The sequence below is a fragment of the Schistocerca cancellata genome, chromosome 1 (assembly GCF_023864275.1).
Source record: "Schistocerca cancellata isolate TAMUIC-IGC-003103 chromosome 1, iqSchCanc2.1, whole genome shotgun sequence".
Lineage (NCBI taxonomy): Eukaryota > Metazoa > Arthropoda > Insecta > Orthoptera > Acrididae > Schistocerca > Schistocerca cancellata.
The window spans coordinates 234357902-234379816 of record NC_064626.1 but is presented as its reverse complement, the minus strand read 5'-3'; the positions used below and the strand labels follow the sequence as shown (position 1 = coordinate 234379816).

The following is a 21915-nucleotide window of genomic DNA, read 5'->3' as shown; positions in this document are numbered from 1 at the left end:
AAATTGCGTGAAAATGTAATCACATGTCAGTTCTAGTATAATATATTTGTCCAATGAATACCTGTTTATTATCTGCATTTCTTCTTGGTGTAGCAATTTTAATGACCAGTAGTGTATTTACACTAGGTGGCCTCATGGACCCTATCTCCATTTTATTGTGTGGTTTATTTTAAAAGTAGAACGCCCATCTACTTTGCAGTGCACGCTCCAGGTATCTTTCGTAGTATTTTTCGAAGTCAGGTAATGACCCCACAACGCAGTTCGAAAGATGCAACTTGGAGTAGTAGTTAATAATTTTCAGATCCACCAACAGCTCATTGTTTTTCAAGCGATAACTATAACATATGCCAGCACATTTTCCTTGTACAAACGAACAGAAGTTATAACTTAAAGTTCATTACACGTTTGATCTTTGTTTAGGAAGCGTGTATACGTAATCAGTCCTAGCTAGTTACAAATGGTTCAGAAAAAAAGCCTGTTGCGCTTGCGAAGATCCTACCATATCAGTAACTAATTTTCCGAGACAGATAGCGTTTTTCAGGATTCCACATTTCACATTTTGTATAAAGATCGGGGCGAAACTTGTTCAAGACTTCAATTGAACTTTCAGTTACAATTTTAAAAGACGTGGTAGGCATTCAGCTTAGTGACTGATATTTAAAAATTATACTCATATAAGACAATGGACGAATGAATAAATGGGATCTGTACGAATTATTCGACGATAAATCACGCAGTCTTAGCAAATGTTTTAATATGCTATTCTACCAGTAAAACTAAAGAAAAAAAATTATACAAACATAGGTCTGCAAATGTTTAGTTACGGAGTTCTGGAAAACTACTGACGATACACGTCTGGGACGTGTTTATTAGATTCACCAGACCAATAACAACAAAATAAATGGAAATCGTGAATTACTTTGACCTAGTACCGTTCTGCCATGGCTTCATATTAGCGAAGTTGCTAAATTCGGGAAAAATCTTTTATTTGCCGTAACTCCTTAACTAAACATTTGCGGACCTATGTTCATACGAACTTTTTTCTTTAGATTTACTTGTAGAATAACATATTAAAATATTTACATATCTCCGTGAATCACCCTGTATAATAATGATAATACCGTGCAGGCCCTACAGCAGTGTAGCAGCTGTTACATAATTACCGTTGATTTGTGCTGTCGGTTAGTTCATTTACTGTTGCATAATGAATAATGAAGCAATTCCTGATCCATTGCAGTAACTACCTACAAGTCGGAAAGGGCATTTTCATCAGTTATCGATGTGCATGTCTTAGTTTCACTATCAGGGATCCATGTGACAAAGTACAAAGTATGAGTGTGATGGAGATGATTTGCTTCCATTCGTTCGACAGGCTGTAGCCCCCACCACATTATGTCACGCATTACTGTTACTATTTGAAGAACATTGTTGTTATTGGTAACTTACATAATCAATATTACATTCTTACGAAATATTAATATCAGTAATGAGGTTTTAAAAACAATATATATTACTCATGGCATGGCCGATTCCCATAAGGCTGCGGTCACAGTGACTACGATATCAGTGGATTCCGCCGACGACCGACATCGGCCATAGATGGCCGATCTTTTCAAATCAGTACGCCACTACGTATGCGGTCACGCCATAGCCGATCTAATCTCCCGAACGTACAGGCTTCGGACGACAAGCGGTGAAATTCAAATCAGTTTGTTTTCATCGGTCAAATCGACCGACGTTTTCCCACACGAAATATGGAGAGTGAGAACCTGGTAAGTGTAGTCCAAGAAAGCCGGAGTTTATGGCATCCCGTGGATGAAAATATCATAATCGGGGTATAGCTCGGACTCTATGGACTGGAATCTCGGGTTTATTCGAAACCTCAAATAGACAAAATCTTTATTGGAAATTTTAGGCATAGATTATAACCTCAAAAATAATTTGTTCAAGTGAAAAGAGTGGCGTATCTTTTATGCTTATAGCTAGTGTACTAGGTTAGGTTGAAAATGGTTCAAATGGCTCTGAGCACTATGGGACTTAACTTCTGAGGTCATCAGTCCCCTAGAACTTAGAACTACTCAAACCTAACTAACCTAAGGACATCACACACATCCATGTCCGAGGCAGGATTCGAACCTGCGACCATAGCAACAGCGCGGTTCCGGACTGAAGCGCCTAGAACCGCTAGGCCACTCCGGCTGGCCTATATACAGGGTGGTCCATTGATCGTGACCGGGCCAAATATCTCACGAAATAACCATCAAACGAAAAAACTACAAAGTACGGAACTCGTCTAGCTTAAAGGGGGAAACCAGATGGCGCTATAGTTGGCCTTCTAGATGGCGCTGCCATAGGTCAAACGGATATCAACTCCGTTTTTTTAAATAGGATCCCCCATTTTTTATTACATATTCGTGTAGTACGTAAAGAAATATGAATGTTTTAGTTGGACCACTTTTTTCGCTTTGTGGCAGATGGCGCTGTAATAGTCACAAGCATATGGCTCGCAATTTTAGACGAACAGTTGGTAACCTAAATACAGAACGTAGGTACGTTTGAACATTTTATTTCGATTGTTCCAATGTGAACCTTTGTGAACTTATCATTTCTGAGAACACGTGCTGTTACAACGTTATTGCCTGTATATTCCACATTAATGCAATAAATTCTAAAAATGGAGAATTCGCATCCGACAGGAGGTGTGTTAGGGTAGTCCGAGCAGTTGTGATGGCCACCGTGTCCGGATGGCGAAGTAATCAGCACATATATATATATGGTGTCTGTCCTTTCGGATATATCGGGTGATCAAAAAGTCGGTTTAAATTTGAAAACTAAATAAATCACGGAATAATGTAGATAGAGGGGCACAAATTGAGACACATGCTTGGAATGACATGGGGTTTTATTAGAACCAAAAAAATACAAACGTTCAAAAAATGTCCGACAGATGGCGCTTCATCTGATCAGAATAGCAATAATTAGCATAACAAAGTAAGACGAAGCAAAGATGATGATCTTTACAGGAAATGCTCAATATGTCCACCATCATTCCTCAACAATAGCTGTAGTCGAGGAATAATGTTCTGAACAGCACTGTAAAGCATGTCCGGAGTTATGGTGAGGCATTGGGCGTCGGATGTTGTCTTTCAGCATTCCTAGAGATGTCGGTCGATCACGATACACTTGCGACTTCAGGTAACGCCAAAGCCAATAATCGCACGGACTGAGGTCTGGGGACCTGGGAGGCAAAGCATGACGAAAGTGGCGGCTGAGCACACGATCATCACCAAACGACGCGCGCAAGAGATGTTTCACGCGTCTAGCAATATTTTTTTTTTGTTCTAATAAAACTCCATGTCATTCCAAGCATGTGTGTCAATTTTTACCTCTCTATCTACATTATTCCGTGGTTTATTAAGTTTTCAAATTTATACTGACTTTTTGATCACCTGATATATACAGGGTGGTCCATTGATCGTGACCGGGCCAAATATATCACGAAATAAGCGTCAAACGAAAAAACTACAAAGAACGAAACTTGTCTAGCTTGAAGGGGGAAACCAGATGCCGCTATGCTTGTCCCGCTAGATGGCGCTGCCATAGGTCAAACGGATATCAACTGCGTTTTTTAAAAATAGGATCTCCCATTTTTTATTACATATTCGTGTAGTACGTAAAGAAATATGAATGTTTTATGTATATATGTGGTGTCTGTCCTTTCGGATGACGGCTTCAGTGCAGATGCATTCTAAGATCGAACTTATACGCAAAATACGAGACGTCGCGATTAATGAGGCTAATTAGCAGGGGCACTACGTTAGTAGTTGTGGTATAACTGGAGAATTCGCATCCGACAGGAGGCGTGCTAGGGTAGTCCACGCAGTTGTGGTGGCCACCGTGTCCGGATGGCGAAGTAGTCAGCACGTCTGTCTAGTTGCTTACTAGTCTAGTTACTGTCTAGTTGCTTACTAGACAGACGTGCTGACTACTTCACCATCCGGACACGGTGGCCACCACAACTGCGTGGACTACCCTAGCACGCCTCCTGTCGGATGCGAATTCTCCAGTTCGAATCTCGGTCCGGCACAGATTTTCTACTTGCCCGATTGACATATTAACAGCCTTTGTCTTTAATTCTTTTGTGTCTTACATAGAATTTAGTTTAGCCGTCGAAACACAATCGAGCCTTAAGTTTTTGCCCCTCACAAAATTTCACTTTACGCCTCAGGGGGTAATTAGCCCCAGGTGGGGAACGACTGGTCTAGAGTGAAGAATCAGTATGTGGGAAGCTGCTGGTAGAACGCCACACATTCACTCCCAGGATTCCTCAAGCCAAGCGCCGAGCTACAGTGTTCGTACGATATTTACAGCAGTGCAGCAGCCTGTGAAGGACGATGCAAGTTCACCAGACTTGGATACGATGTGACGACATTATGACGTATACACGCTACATCGAAAACGATAGAAAACGTATATCGACTATTCGACTTTTGTGAACTTTCGAGAGGTTATGACAGGGTAGCGATGTACTCTGCGCCATTCGTTTCAATGTGTTTTGCGTTCCTTGCGTTTAAATCGTGTATTGTACTGTGTTTGTGTCCTGTGCGTTGTTTTTCGTTTGCTCGTCTCTAATCATGTGTTCAGCATGCGAGAGACTAATGAGAGAAAAGCTGAAAGAGTTCAGCATCGATGACGACGGGCAATTGCTTGGTTACTGTGAATATCAAGCAGAAATTGATATACTTCTGACCCAGCTGAAGTGCGACGGTTATTCGTACTCGGTGAGAAGAAGCACTCAGCAGCCAAAATCTTTAGATGCGTCAAGACACTAACCTTTGGTTGAGATTACATTGAGAAATCCACTTCCCCTCGTATTTCATCTCCGGTCGACGATTTTGTTCAACAATGCCTCATATTTTTCTTGTTTAGGTTCGAAATTCAATCATTCTACACACCAGTCATTACACTAAGGTACCTGTCTCTGCGGTCCAAGTGTAAAATTACTTGGAATTATGGTTGATAAAAGACTATCTTGGGATGGACATATAAATTACTTAGCTAACAAACTTGCACGCGTTCTCTTTCAGCTATATAAATTAAGAAAAAAAAGTCAGCAAGAGTATGCTGCTACAATCTAATATGTACTGACAAGACCAATTGTAGGAAACCATACTAAAATATTGATGATAAATAAATATTATTTTCGGCGTAAGCGTTCAATACAACAATCACACAATCTAATCTGGTCGGGACATAAGAGGACTTCACTTTTTTACGAAACGTGTTGTCCGTGGTGTTTTCAAGGCTACGGTCAGGAATATTTCTATTAATATCCAGCTCTTTTACTTTTATTTTGGCGAAATACATATACGCTGCTACACTGAGCTGTTATCAGAATCGCACGTGTCAAAACAAACCACTAGCTGACGACAGTTTAGAATCTCGAACGTTCGTAAAAGTCGATAGGTGTGTTAATCGACTAAAGCGTATATACGTCATAATGACGTCACATCATATCCAGGTTGGGTGAATTTAGCAACCTCCGCCTGTGAAGGAGAGCGGACGGCAATGGAGAGCTGACGCTGTGTGTTTGTGTGTTGCAGACACGCTGCTGGCGTCGGAGGGCCCCGCGGAGCAGGTGTTCGTCTGCTCAATGCGAGTGGCGCGCGGCGACGCCTTCCAGCCGCCGCTGGCCGACCCGGCGAGCGAGGCGTTCCGGGTGCGCGCGCGCTCCTACCGAGAGTCGCTCAACATGGCGCTGCGCCGCAGCCCGCTGCACTCAGCCTTCCTCGGCACCGAGGTGCTCGCCTTCGACGGGTCAGTACGCTATCTCCTCTCTCCTCTGCACGCTTGCACCGCCGACAGGTTGGATTTTCAAGGGAAGTGTGGGATTTAATATTTCCATTTGTACCGTTCTTTCGAACTTAGGCACGAGTCTTTGCCCCTCCCCCCCCCCCCCATAAAGAAGCTCCCTTATCTTCCCATCCTTTAACCCTCGCCATACCAAAGGGGGAGGAGGGGTGTACTTTTTTGACCACCCTGAGAAACTATTGTAATCTAGTCAGTCACTTTACATTTTAAAATTTTGAAAATGCACTGAGGCGCCAAAGAAACTAGTATAGGCATGCGTATTCAAACACAGAGATATGTACACATGCAGACTACCGGCTCTGTGGTCGGCAACGCTTGTATAAGACAACAAGTGGCTGGCGCAGTTGTTAGATCGGTTACTGCCACTACAAAGGCAGGTTATCAAGATTAAGTGAGTTTGAATGGGGTGTTATAGTCGGCGCACGAGCGATAGGGCAAAGCATCTGCGAAGAAGCGACGTACTGGGGATTTTCCCATACGACCATTTCACGAGTGTACCGTGAATATCAGGAATCAGGTGAAACATCAATTTTCCGACTTCGCTGCGGCCGGAAAAAGATCCTGCAAGAAGGGGACCAACGACGACTGAAGAAAAAAAAAATGGTTCAAATGGCTCTGAGCACTATGGTACTTAACATCTGTGGTCATCAGTCCCTTAGAACTTAAAACTACTTAAACCTAACTAACCTAAGGACATCACACACATCCATGTCCGAGGCATCTAAACGATCGACGTTACGATCCCTCTGGTGGGATCTTCATTAGGACCTTCTGGAGTCCACTACTGTTCTAGCAGTAGTGGACACCAGAAGATCCTGAGAAGGATCCCAGCAGAGGGGTCGAAACATAGATCATTTAGAAGAAATTTAACGCGGCCTAATAACCCAGAACATTTTAACTTCATCATTGATATGGGCTTTCGGAGCCGAAGCACGACACAAATCCTAACGCCTCACCTAGGCCCATCAACACCGACATTGGACTGTTGATGGCTGGAAACATGTTGTCTGCTCGGAGCTGGCCGCGGTGGCCGAGCGGTTCTAGGCGCTACAATCTGGAACCGCGCGACCGCTACGGTCGCAGGTTCGAATCCTGCCTTGGGCATGGATGTGTGTGATGTCCATAGGTTAGTTAGGTTTAAGTAGTTCTAAGTTCTAGGGGACTTATGACCTTAGCAGTTAAGTCCCATAGTGCTCAGAGCCATTTTTTGTCTGCTCGGACGAGTCTCACTTCAGATTGCGTCGAGCGGATGGCCGTGTACGGGTATGGAGACAGCCTCATGAATCCATGGACCCTGCATTCAGCAGGGAACTGTTCAAGCTGGTGAATGGTGTGGGGCGTGTGCAGCTAGAGTGAAATGGGACCTCTAATGCGTCTAGATACGACTCTGATAGATAACATGTATGTAAGCATCCTGTCTGATCACCTGCATCCATTCATGTCCATTTTGTATTCCGACGGACTTGGGCAGTTCCAGCAGGACAATACGACACCCTACACGTCCAGAATTGCTACAGAGTGGTTCGAGGAACACACTGCTGAGTTTAAACACTTCCGCTGGCCACCACACTCCCCAGATATGAACATTATGAAGCACATCTGGGATGCCTTGCAACGTGCTGTTCAGAAGAGATCTCCACCCCCTAGTATTCTTATGAATTTATGGACAGCCTTGCAGGATTCATGGCGTCAATTCCCCTCAGCAAGACTTTAGACATTAGTCTAGTCCATGCCACGTCGTGTTGTGGAACTTCTGCGTGCTCGCGGGGACTCTACACGATATTAGGCAGGTGTACCAGTTTCTTTGGTTCTTCAGTGTAACCTTCTCATTTCCACTGTTCTTTCGAACTTCGACTGAAGCTCCCTCATCTCCCCATGCTTCTGTCCCCTTTGACCCTCGCAATACCAAAGGGATGAGTGGGTAGAGGGTAGGGGTAGTACTTTGTGCCCACTTAAGGAAGCTATTGTAATCTACTGAGCCACTTATATATATATATATATATATATATATATATATATATATATATATATATATATATATATATATATATATATATGTGTGTGTGTGTGTGTGTGTGTGTGAGGCCCGAGAGAACTGACAACACATAGATATCTACATAATTAAGGAGAGAATGGCCAATGACCTCTTCAGTGTCGAAGCACATCAGGCTCGAACTCTTACGGAAACGGCGAAAAGGCATGAGTAATGAGGGTGTTGGGCAAGGGGCACTGCATTAGTAGGGAGTGGAGAATTTGGGTCTGACAGGAGGCACGCTAGCGTAATCTGTGCAGATCCAATGACCACTGTGTCTCGATGACACAGTTGTGAATGTATCTGCATAATAAGCGGAAGATCTGGTTTCGAATCCCTGTCCGGGCAAAAATTTTCAACTTTCCGCATCGATTTAAACCAATGCTCGTTTGCAGCCAGTGTCTATAGTTCCTTTTTGCCATAAGTATTTATAGTTTCTATTTAATTTTTCTACTTGTTTCCATAAATGTTTTAAAATTTTTCAGTTACATTTAATCCAAAAATTTAAGTCTCAGTAGTAGATGACACTTTCTCCAATGATTGTCATGTTCAGTATTTTCAGTTTCAGCACCTTACTTACACGTCAGTTTCTCTTAAAGAGATTTTCATTTTCCGATCCATACTAACACATCAGTACATCTTTCAAAAGATTGTTCTTAATATAGTCAACAGTAATTAGGTTTATTAATTTTTTTGTAGGCGTAAACCTAAGAATTTGACTGAGTCATCTCTTCTAGATCTTGTTTCTTATGAACAATCTTAATCTGCTCACATTTTGACTGTTTGGTTTTGAATTGCACCATGCACTTAGACACGTTTAGACTCAACCCATTTAGCTGAAACCAAGTTTCTAAGTCGACAGCTCATGGTCTCTCAGTAGTGTTCTTACTTCCTGAGCACGGGGTCCCAGGTTCGATTCCCAGCGGCGTCAGAGATTTTCACCTACCTCAAGATGACTGGGTGTTGTGTCATCTTCATCATCGTCATTCATCCGCATTACGGTCTGAGGAAGGCAATGACAAACCACCTCGATTAGGACCTAGCGTAGTATGGCAGTGCGGGTCTCCTGCATTGTTCCCCTACACTCTGTCAAGAAGCATGGGACTTCATTTCCATTTTCATTTCCAACTTTCTAAGATACTGAGTGTACTGATCACAGATTTGGGAATTTTTGCTGAATCCTCATTTTTAACTAAGACAGAAGTACCATCTGTGAACAGAACTGATGTGGGGTTAATATTTAATGGTTACTCATTAATATAGGAGAGAAATATGACTGGGTCTAATATAGAGCCTTGTGCAACTCTCTGAGATATTTTTTTCAGTCAGAAAAATAATCTGCACCATTTAAAGAGATGCTAACTCCATGCTTTCCGTTTGATAAGTAGAATTTACTCCACTGTAGGGCACTGACCTGATGCCATACTTTTCAAGCTTGTACATAAGCAATGCGTGGTTTACAGAAGCAAATGCCTTTGTGAGGTCGTAGAAAATTCCTGTCACCTTATTGCTCTTGTCTAATGATGTACTTATTTTCTCAAAGAACTGTTCACAGCACCTATGGTGTTTTTCCCTTGTCAAAAACCAGATTGATTATTTAGCGTAATAGAATGTTTTGCAATGAAATTTTAGATTTGAGCAACAACAAGTTTTTCAGATATGTTAGATATGACTGGTAGAATTGAGGTAGGATGATGGTCTCTCATGATCCGTTCTTGAAGAGTGGTTTGACTTCAGCATATTTCAGTATCTCTGGGAAACAGCCATCTTCAAAACATTGATTTATTATTTGAGCTAGAGGCTCTGGAATTTTGTTGTGTACTGCTTCAATAACTTTGGTGCTTATTCCATCGTAGCTTGCAGATTTTTGTTTTTTAATGCTAGGATTGCATTTTCTACATCCTTCACAGAAACGTTTAAAAATTTAGTACAGTTTTCCGAGTTTTCATTTAGGGCAAAGGGACTGACATCAGAATTTGCAACATTTACAAAGAAATCGTTAAAGCACTCTGGTATATGAGTAGGATTTACAATGGTATTTACTTCAGTGTCAATTTTTGAAATTTCTTGGTTACAGGCTTTAACATCTAACTCAGATTTAATGGCTGATCACACAGCCTTTATTTTATTTTTATGATTTAAAATTAGCCTGTTATTTGCCAATTGTTTTGTTGCCTGGACAACTCTTTTAAATATGGTTTTACAGAGTCTAACATATTCAATGAAATCAATATGTTTATTATGTTTTAATTCTCTGTGCATTTGCCTTTTCCTTACACTGGAAATTTTTATGGCCTGGGTAATCCACTTTCATTTGTCATTTTATTGCTGCAGAATCTCGGTGGAAATAATTAAAGACACCAAGAAAACTACTTAGGAATTTCTCAAATTTTCATCACTTGAGTTAGAATGATCAAAAGGCCATTTTTTTCTCTTTTAGCTTATTACTAAATATTTGCAAGTTTTCTTTGCTAAAGTTCCTTGTCATATCGGTTGTTATACTTGAAATGTTTCTGCTTGCCTGTAGCATTTCAATGAACAATGATCTGATATATCTAGATATATGCAAACTTTATGAACATTGTCATGGAGGTTGCTGATTGGCCATTGTCCCTGGTAGATTCAAAGTAGTTCAATTTGAAACCATATTTCTTTACTAAGTCAGTGAATCTTGAAATGTAACTACTATCACACTTGGTATCATTATTTAAGTCAGCAGCTATTACATTTTATCTGTACAAAGATCTTCTACCATAATTTGAAGCTCAGATAAGAATAGTTCTGTGTTGATCTCCCTAGGATTCTGTATACTGAGATTACTATAACATTTACTAGTGAGTCTATTATTTCTACACAACAGCTCTCCAACAGATATTTTTCATTTCAATAATTAAAACAATTTCTGGTTTCATAATTTATACCACTATGTAAAGGTATATACACTCCTGGAAATTGAAATAAGAACACCGTGAATTCATTGTACCAGGAAGGGGAAACTTTATTGACACATTCCTGGGGTCAGATACATCACATGATCACACTGACAGAACCACAGGCACATAGACACAGGCAACAGAGCATGCACAATGTCGGCACTAGTACAGTGTATATCCACCTTTCGCAGCAATGCAGGCTGCTATTCCCCCATGGAGACGATCGTAGAGATGCTGGATGTAGTCCTGTGGAACGGCTTGCCATGCCATTTCCACCTGGCGCCTCAGTTGGACCAGCGTTTGTGCTGGACGTGCAGACCGCGTGAGACGACGCTTCATCCAGTCCCAAACATGCTCAATGGGGGACAGATCCGGAGATCTTGCTGGCCAGGGCAGTTGACTTACACTTTCTAGAGCACGTTGGGTGGCACGGGATACATGCGGACGTGCATTGTCCTGTTGGAACAGCAAGTTCCCTTGCCGGTCTAGGAATGGTAGAACGATGGGTTCGATGACGGTTTGGATGTACCGTGCACTATTCAGTGTCCCCTCGACGATCACCAGTGGTGTACGGCCAGTGTAGGAGATCGCTCCCCACACCATGATGCCGGGTGTTGGCCCTGTGTGCCTCGGTCATATGCAGTCCTGATTGTGGCGCTCACCTGCACGGCGCCAAACACGCATATGACCATCATTGGCACCAAGGCAGAAGCGACTCTCATCGCTGAAGACGACACGTCTCCATTCGTCCCTCCATTCACGCCTGTCGCGACACCACTGGAGGCGGGCTGCACGATGTTGGGGCGTGAGCGGAAGACGGCCTAACGGTGTGCGGGACCGTAGCCCAGCTTCATGGAGACGGTTGCGAATGGTCCTCGCCGATACCCCAGGAGCAACAGTGTCCCTAATTTGCTGGGAAGTGGCGGTGCGGTCCCCTACGGCACTGCGTAGGATCCTACGGTCTTGGCGTGCATCCGTGCGTCGCTGCGGTCCGGTCCCAGGTCGACGGGCACGTGCACCTTCCGCCGACCACTGGCGACAACATCGATGTACTGTGGAGACCTCACACCCCACGTGTTGAGCAATTCGGCGGTACGTCCACCCGGCCTCCCGCATGCCCACTATACGCCCTCGCTCAAAGTCCGTCAACTGCACATAGGGTTCACGTCCACGCTGTCGCGGCATGCTACCAGTGTTAAAGACTGCGATGGAGCTCCGTATGCCACGGCAAACTGGCTGACACTGACGGCGGCAGTGCACAAATGCTGCGCAGCTAGCGCCATTCGACGGCCAACACCGCGGTTCCTGGTGTGTCCGCTGTGCCGTGCGTGTGATCATTGCTTGTACAGCCCTCTCGCAGTGTCCGGAGCAAGTATGGTGGGTCTGACACACCGGTGTCGATGTGTTCTTTTTTCCATTTCCAGGAGTGTATGATCCTCCACGTGACTTGTTTCTTCTGAAAAAGTTACTTGCTAAACTGAAGTTCGCTGTTTTGTTTAATTTTAATTGAGTCCTCAGTAAACTAGTGCTCATTTAGACAAACAACTCTAGTATTTGCACATTCTGACAGAATGATTTCCAATTCGTCTATTTTGGAGCTTTTATTGTTTGAAGCATCAGTCTTCCATTTATAGTCCAGTGCCTAACATATCTGCATTGACTATTACTTATAGGCTTCAGCACAGGTTTTGCCAGATGATGATTTGGTTTTGAATTTCTTAATTCTACACAATTTTTTTACTCCCATCAGTACTTTGTTTCCCTTATTTTTTATAACATGGCAGGTATCTATGAACATCTTACTGAATTTTTTTGAGCCCAACCTTTTCACATGTAGACCATCTTTGGCAAGACACTTTGCACTTAGAAATTTGTTGGGTTCTAACTGCCAGTTTATTGCACTGTTCTTTAATGGTGCCGTTTATTCTCTGCACACAGCTGTCACTCTCCTGTACACGGTGCCACCGATTACTATTCTGGAGCCGGCCGGAATGGACGAGCGGTTCTAGGCCCTACATTCTGTAACCGCGCGACCGCTGGTTCGAATCCTGCCTCGGGCATGGATGTGTGTGATGTCCTTAAGTTAGTTAGGTTTAAGTAGTTCTCAGTTCTAGGGGACTGATGACCTCAGAAGTTAAGTCCCATAGTGCTCAGAGCCACTATTCTGGAATTCGTGTAGAGGTTTCTGGCAGTTGGAATAAGGTTCCTTGTGTGGTTTCAAATTTCTTCTTCACTGTTGTTTCGAAGGGAATTTGTTCCCACATGGATAAAAAGACGTTATGGATTGCTGTTACGCGTATCTGCTGCGCACTCTCTGGAGTTTAAGACATTGTTTAGATGTTTATGCAATATATGTGTCATGATTCCTGGTCGAACGTCGATTTCGGAGTTTGGAACGCCATGTTTTTCAACAATAAGTCACTTACAACAAAGAATTCACTTTCTATCTTACTATAACGCACCTTTTTGTCCTTATTCTGCGTAACAATGGTCCACTTATATTTGTTTAGTTCTTCCGTATTTTCAGTGTGTTTTTCTTTCGCAATGGCGACTGAATTTTTTCGCTGTATGTCAGCTGTATCACTCACCGTATTTTCCGATGTAGGTCCATTTAATATTAGAGTTTTTACCCATACACTACGTTTTTCACGTTCCAATGCCATATTTTCCTGCATTGGCAACGTCAGTTCTGCTGTCAGAGCGTCAATGTCACTCTAAAGAACACGAATAATTTCGCCTTCAGAACTTAATGCGGATGTTAATGTCGCATTTTCGTCATGTCCCCGATTTAAAGCCAATGAGGACTGCCCTACTTACGCAGAGATGAAGAGGCTTGCACAGAACTAGCTAGTGTGGAGAGTTACATCAACTCAGTCTTTGGAAAGAAGCAGTAAGAATATTGTGTAAACTAAGTAACTCCACATCTCGCGTAGCCTATTGAAGCCTCTTGCACTTCTTACTTTTATTTCCCAGTACATTTATTCCACAAGTCGCTTTAGTTTGGTTAACGGATACATTGACATGTTAAGTAATCCTCAAAGTTCTCTTTTTTCATGTGATCAGTGGAAAACGATAAATGAATAAATTAGTCCATGGTATTCTTTTTAATTAGTCATTGTTTCTTGTGTCATGAGGGTGTACCTTTGCACTTGACTCTAGTTCTCTGCTATCTTTTATTACCACATTGTTGTTTTATACACTAATGGAAAATGAAGAATTAACACCTGCAATGACGTTATGTCTTTTGAGCTTCATTCTAGAGAGTTAAACATTTTAGACATGCAAAGATTGCAACAAAGAGCACAGCTTGTGTAATTGAATTTTAATGACAATATAAGGGATAGGACAGGTGGCTACTCACAGTAGAGATGGCACATTGAGTGCAGACAGGCACAATGAAAAGACAGTTACAAATGCAGCTATTGGCCAAAGTCTTCCTCAGCAAAGAAAACATTCACACAAGCAAGCACACCTCACAAACACTCTGTTACCACCACCAGCAGCTCAGATCGGTCAGGGCTGCCATTGGTGGCAGTCGAGTTTGCGTGCAGTGGGATTACTTGTATGAATGTGTTTATGTTTTCTTTGCTGATGAAGGCCTTGGCCAATAGACGCAAGTGTAATGTCTTTTCGTTGTGCCTGTCTGCACTCAATGGGTCATCTTTACAGTGAGTAGTAGTCTTTAGAATGTTGTTATTCCAACTTGGAGTTTCCATTGTTTAATTGAATTTTAGTGATTTTGTGTTGTGATCAAGTTGAAGGCTAGAGAGTCATTCCAAAGAAATGCCCAGCATGTTGGACAAGCAATTGCAGATATGTTTCAAAGTTGGTCATGGTTTTACAAGAAAAATATTCATGTTTTGTCATGGTATTAGATGGCAGCAGCAAACAAGTTTGTACCTCAACTGTTGTACTTGGTTGTCAGCCACTGCTGACTGCATGGTGAACACAATACATACTAGTGCCAAAATTATATCCAGCTTACACTACTGTCAGGAAAATTCTTAGCAATGTGATGAAAGTCACCTTCAATTGAACAGTTAAAAATGTAGGCAAGACTGTTGTCTGAACCCCCAGGTATTATGACATGATCATCTTTAGCAAGATTTTTCTCTAGAGAGCACAAATCACATATATCATTGCTGAACCTTACACATGATAAGCTGGCAATCTGATATACATTTACTACCAAAAAATTATAATGTGGATTCCAGTTCATTTGACAGCCATGAAAGCCTGACTTATTTGATAACTTATAAAGCTAAGTACATTTTAAAAAGATTGCCCATAATGACCTCATCAATCATTTGATCATTACATTGAAAGATTCTTCCTTGTGTGTGGTTTCCTCCACTTACTACTTGTGATTAACTTTGGCCATGGTTTCAGTCTCAGCACATTAGATGTTGCATTTGATTGTTAAGGTTTTACAGAATATCCATTTGGAGAGTATAAATATATTATTATATGAAACTTTTTCATTTCTATATAGGATGGAGTCAAAGGATTTGGTGGTTCATTTTAACCTTCATTTTGATCCATACTGGATGAATATCGATGTACCGTTGGTGGTGGAAGCCCTTAAGCAAGGTGTTGTCAATCCTGAATCAGTATACTTCTCCAACTACACAATTGACCCAGGCAGCCTGGAAGTTAAAGGTAATGTATTATTTGTTTGTTTCTCTCTATATTCTTATACGTTTTGACAAGGAAGGTATGTGATAAATTTTAAAGAGGGAGACATACTTCATACATCAATAGTAGTTTGTAAAATTTATTATTTGAAATATGTGTTAGCAGGTGCAATCATTCCAGAGGTTTTTGTATTGGTGTGATGAACATCAGCAGTCCACCTGGATAAATGGCCATTGCCAAACTGTGGCCAAGAACAAAGTAGACTAGTCTGTGGCAAAATATGCAGCTGATCCATAACACACTTGATTTGAAGGATCCTTTCCTCCACCACCAGATGTTCTGAATTGCGCAGATGGGAATTAACCTTACAACACTTTGTCCTCTCCCATAACTAACCTGGCCTTAACCCTCTCTCCCCACCAATACGCTACTATACCTTCCCTTCCTCGTCGTCTCCAAATTGCTGTTTGCATCCCACAGGATAGCTGCATTCCGGCCCGAGATGCTGGAGTTGGCAGTCATGTGTGCATCAGGTATGCTTGCTTGTGTGTATGAATTGTGTGTGTCTCTCTTTGACTGATGGAGGCTGCAGCTGAAAGCTTTATATAAGTGTCTTTTAATTGTGCCTGTCTGCAACTTAATGTGTCATTTTTACTATAAGTAGCAATCCATCTTTTCCTACATTGTTGATATTTTTTCCATTTGGTCAGAAATATTTAGAAATGAAATTTCATCATGTTTGGATAATGCTAACCCATGCCAACTTGAAAATAAAGTTGGGTACTAAGTATGCTCTTGGAACACGTAATGAAACATAAAATTAATAAGATATAAAATAAATTTTATTTAACCATAATTTTTATTTATTTATATTAGTTTAGATGTAATTTCTGTGTTTTGAATCTACTCAAGACCGTTTCTTTTCAGTGTTTCATATTTTCAGTCAGGGTGTAACTTTCAGACCCACTGCCAAACCCAATTCTTTTGTTTTTCATTTATAGTTAGCAGCCCATAAAAGTTTTGTTAACTTAACAGATTTTCCAGCTGTGTCATTAACCGGTACTCACCAACTAACTGTCAACTTTACTAATAAAAAGAAAATATGGGCACATGTCTAGTTGCAGATGAGAGACTAGCATCTCCACTTTTAATTGATATGGAAGTGTTTATTGTTTTATTTGGGAAGAAGATACAACTGAACAACAAAAAGAGAATCAAAGTGTAAGCTTAATATGGAATTGAAAGTACATTGAACCTTGTATAATTTGGCAAAAATTTCCAGGTAGGAAGAAACATATCTTTTCCATGTGCAAATTCTCCCTGTCTGAGGTTGTTACCATTTTGAATTTGATAAGCACATTGTTATCACCATCATCTTCATCATCATCATCGAAGTGCAATGAGAGTGGTAATTACTTTCATAAGTACCTAAGGTGCCTGCTAAATTTATTCAGGTCTGTTTTAGGCAGTTCTGCACTTTTCATTTCATACCATTTCAATGATTGTAAGCAGTCCTGTATTTATGCATGGGCCACATGGGCCCTGACCCAGGACAATAAATTCGTAGGGGTAGAAAAATTTTGAGCAAAAAATTTACGTACATTAGAAAAAGGGGGGCAGCAATGGTTGCCAGAATTCTTATTAGTGAAAGGGAAATCGCAGGTAGACACCTGGAGATGTGTATCATGCTGTTGGCAGCTGCCTTGTGATGTTTTTGTGTGATTAGGCACAGATCCATCAGATTTAGAAACAGAAGCTCTGATGAAGTGTGGTATCAAATTGGAGCTTTTATTGTTGTTTGTATGTATTTCCCACTGTTTTATTAATATGGTGAAGTTCTGAGATAAAGTAAACATCAGTATTCCAGAATGAGATTTTCACTCTGTAGCGGAGTGTGCGCTGATATGAAACTTCCTGGCAGATTAAAACTGTGTGCCTGACCGAGACTCAAACTTGGGACCTTTGCCTTTCACGGGCAAGTGCTCTACCATCTGAGCTACCGAAGCAGAAGCTCTCCTGCGAACCAGGAGAGCTTCTGTAAAGTGTGGAAGGTAGGAGACGAGATACTGGCAGAAGTAAAGCTGTGAGATCGGGCGTGAGTCGTGCTTCGGTAGCTCAGATGGTAGAGCACTTGCCTGCGAAAGGCAATAGTCTCGAGTTCGAGTCTCAGTCGGGCACACAGTTTTAATCTGCCAGAAAGTTTCAAACGTCAATATTGATGGTAGAAAATGTTTGAGTGTCACAGGCTACAGAAAATTAGTTGAACAAAAGAGGAGGAGGGAAAATGAAGTTTTAGATCAAATGTCAAAGTTAACTCATTTCTCATTAACAAAGGACTAGATTATGTAGCTGCAAATTCTTCATCTCCTGATAACTTGAAACCCATAAATGATTTACAGTGGAGTGGGATTATCATGACAAGATTCACGTAAGTGAATCTGAAACTGACAACCAACATACGAAGGACTTCACAGCAAGTGAACTGTAGCTAGGCCTCAGGAAGTTTCATCAGATTTTACAGTTGATGAAGATCCCTTCTTTTGGGAAATCAGGGAAAAACATTAGATTAAATAGTACAAAATGGAATTAAACAGTATAGAAACTTTGATTTCATAAAGTCAGAGTGTGCAATGAAGGTCGGATTCCAAGAGTTTGTTTGACAGGAAATTGTTGAATGAGACATTGTGCAACACAACTATTTGATTTCCTCTCCCAGTCAGGTGTCACTTTTCTGTCACCATGTAAACTGTTTGGGGATTCATCCCAATTCAGTACAAGTTGCTTTAGTGATTGGAAACACGATAATCAAAGGGTAACTGAATATGAAAAATTCCAGTGCATGTCGCGATTGTGTTGTAAGTTTCAAAGAAAGTGGAAATACTCTATGTAGAATCGATAAACAATTTATTACTCAGTCACAAGAGAAGTTAAGTATTGGAGGAATGTACTACAAAGGGTAATGGCTATAGTGGAAAAACTTTCTTCAAGGGGCTTGCCATTTCATGCACTTGAAGAACAGTTTGGTTCCTTAAGAGATGGTAATTTTATGATGTGTTTAGATCTGACAGCTGAGTATGATACATTCTTAGCAGGTCAGATACCTAAGTAAGGAAACCTGAGTAACGGAAACACCTATTATTTAGCAATTAGCACTTATGAAGTAATTATAAATAATGTGGGGAAGACTGTCACAAAAGAGATCATAGAGGAGTTAGTTGATGCAAAATATTTCTCTGTTATTCTGGATGCTACCACTGATGTTCCACACTGATCAGTCAAGTTTCATTTCATGATATGTGAATAAAGATGGTGTGCCACAAGAATGTTTGTAGAGTTTATGAGAAATGCTGGGCGTACTGGAAAAGAATTGACCGATGCAGTAGTTAAGCTTCTCAACTCCCATGAATTAGATATTATCAACTGTCATGACCAAAGTTATGCTAATCCTGCAAATATGGTGGGAATCTACTCTAGCCTGCAAGCCCAAATCAAGTCCTTCAATCCATTGGCATTTTTCATCCCCTGTTCCACTCATTCCCTGAATCTGGTGGACCAAGTGTAGCCACATGCTGTTACATAGCTACCACATTTTCTGACCTGCTACAAAAAATATACAATTTTTTGCACCTCAATGGAACTCTGAAAAATTCTACAGTCAAATTTTGAAGGTGGAAACTTTAAAGTTTCTCTGCATTACAAGATAGTCATCTCAAGAAGCAGCCTGAAAAAGCATAAATACTAACTGAGACAAAGTCAGTAAAGCTTTCAGGTGCATTACTGAAGAGAAAAGCAAGAAAGCTATGATTAAATTAGAACCAACAGGGATATTGCAAAAGCTTAGCTCTAAAGATATGGCATTCATGGCTACAATGGGAGGAGTATTTTGGAACATTTCAGTGTAGTGAGTACAACACTACAGTCAGAAGAAGTTGACATACCTGCAGTAGTGAAACTTTATACTTCACTTCTAACTTTCATAGATGAGATTGATAGTGTCTTTTGAAGTGTACAAAAAGTTGGGGGAGAGTGAAACAGGTGACTATACAACTTGTACAAATCAATGAAAGTGAAGAAAAACCTGCGAAGAAACAAAAGAAGTTCCTTGGTGATGGATTCTCAATCAGAAATTGAAACTGTCATTTCCAAATCTGGTGGTGACTTATGGAGACCTATTATTTTACTCTATTGTACAGACTATCCAGAGAGCCTAATAAGCACCTTGGTGTCTACAAAGAGTGTTGTAAAAAGTTCTCATTCTTGCCCAGTTTGATGGAAATATACCCTGATAAAGTCTATGACACTTCAAAACAATTGCAGCATGTTTACTCAGTCAGAGGAGTCTTCTGGAACAGAATATATCTATCTCGAAAGCTTTGTTTTGAGTGCTAAATATGAGAAGTCCTCCTTTGCCTGTCTTAAATAAAATGCTAAGAGAGAAATATCTGTTTGATATTCCTCCAAACATCAGAATTGTGCTTCAAATTTATTTGAGCATACCACAAACTGCTCTGCTGAATCATCATACTCAGTTTTTTGGAATGGTTAAGAACTACTTGTGTGCTTCTCAAACTTAGGAGCATTTGAATCACCTTGGTGTACTAACAATAGAAAACGGTCTGACTGTGAAACTAGACTTTGAGGATGCGATAAATGTGTTTGCAGATAACATGACAAGAAGAAAGCCCTTGAACTACTGACACTCTTTGTTGATGCACTTTTTTCCCCTACTGAGTTATACTTTCTGTGTATGTCTGTGTGGCTAATAACACTATTATGCTTCCGAATTTTGGACATGCTGCAACCAATTTTTATACTCTGAACTCAAAGTTGGTTACCATAATTCCATACAATTTTTTTTGAAGGTTTCCTAAGTTTGTAGTTGGGGGAGGGGCAGGACAAAAAAATTATTGAGCCTTTTGGCATAACATTACCTAAATATGGGGCTTATTGTACGAACTTTTGATTCTGATTAGGTGCTTTGACAGCTGCACTTCACAAGAGGTATGGTTTAACATAAATTACTTCAATAAGCTATGAAACAGCTTTTAAAGCAGTTTCATCTCCCACGCACAGTTTTAGTTCTTATCATAATCAGAACATTTTTAGACAATAAATTGCTCCTGCCACTCACTTTGCTTGAGGCACTGCAAACAGAGATCAGATTTTTAATTTCTTATTCATATCTTCTCCAAGGAATATAACAGAGAGCTCTATGAGTTCATAATTAATCACTCCTCAATAGACATTTTTGTAGTTCATTAGCACAAAATTCAAGAATGTCTTTGAACTCTGAAGCATTAAAATGATTTCCAAGTAGTTCTTGCAACACTGAACATATAGATTCACTTCTTGTTTCTTATAAAACAAAATGGAAAGAACTTGTTGAACTGAGGTTAATTTGTAACTAGTTATCTGATGTTTCACTGTCCCTCTTAAAAACACACAAACCTTGCCACTATGCCATAATGTTTCTGTAATGCCACATGCACAATTGAAAGCTAGAAATGCACTGACTAAAGATGTATATAGGGTCAAGTATGAGTGCAGCCCTCCCCCCATGAACCATGGACCTTGCCGTTGGTGGGGAGGCGCGTGTGCCTCAGCGATACAGATAGCTGTACCGTAGGTGCAACCACAACGGAGGGGTATCTGTTGAGAGGCCAGACAAACGTGTGGTTCCTGAAGAGGGGCAGCAGCCTTTTCAGTAGTTGCAAGGGCAACAGTCTGGATGATTGACTGATCTGGCCTTGTAACAGTAACCAAACGGCCTTGCTGTGCTGGTACTGCGAACGGCTGAAAGCAAGGGGAAACTACGGCCGTAATTTTTCCCGAGGGCATGCAGCTTTACTGTATGATTAAATGATGATAGCGTCCTCTTGGGTAAAATATTCCGGAGGTAAAATAGTCCCCCATTCGGATCTCCGGGCGGGGACTACTCAAGAGGATGTCGTTATCAGGAGAAAGAAAACTGGCGTTGTACGGATCGGAGTGTGGAATGTCAGATCATTTAATCGGGCAGGTAGGTTAGAAAATTTAAAAAGGGAAATGGATAGGTTAAAGTTAGATATAGTGGGAATTAGTGAAGTTCGGTGGCAGGAGGAACAAGACTTCTGGTCAGGTGCCTACAGGGTTATAAACACAAAATCAAATAGGGGTAATGCAGGAGTAGGTTTAATAATGAATAGGAAAATAGGAATGCGGGTAAGCTACTACAAACAGCATAGTGAACGCATTATTGTGGCCAAGATAGATACGAAGCCCACACCTACTACAGTAGTACAAGTTTATATGCCAACTAGCTCTGCAGATGACGAAGAAATTGAAGAAATGTATGATGAAATAAAAGAAATTATTCAGATAGTGAAGGGTGACGAAAATTTAATAGTCATGAGTGACTGGAATTCGTTAGTAGGAAAAGGGAGAGAAGGAAACGTAGTAGGTGAA

The 21915-nt window shown here is 41.0% G+C and overlaps 1 protein-coding gene across 1 annotated transcript in view; it reads left to right on the top strand.

Moving 5' to 3' along the window:
* LOC126170045 (atrial natriuretic peptide-converting enzyme) overlaps positions 1–21915 on the top strand; it is a 273409-nt gene that overhangs the window by 184173 nt on the left and 67321 nt on the right. The window contains exons 3-4 of the mRNA XM_049920692.1: positions 5604–5817; positions 15329–15495. Coding sequence (XP_049776649.1) covers positions 5604–5817; positions 15329–15495 — 381 coding nt within the window. The remainder of the gene's footprint in view (positions 1–5603; positions 5818–15328; positions 15496–21915) is intronic.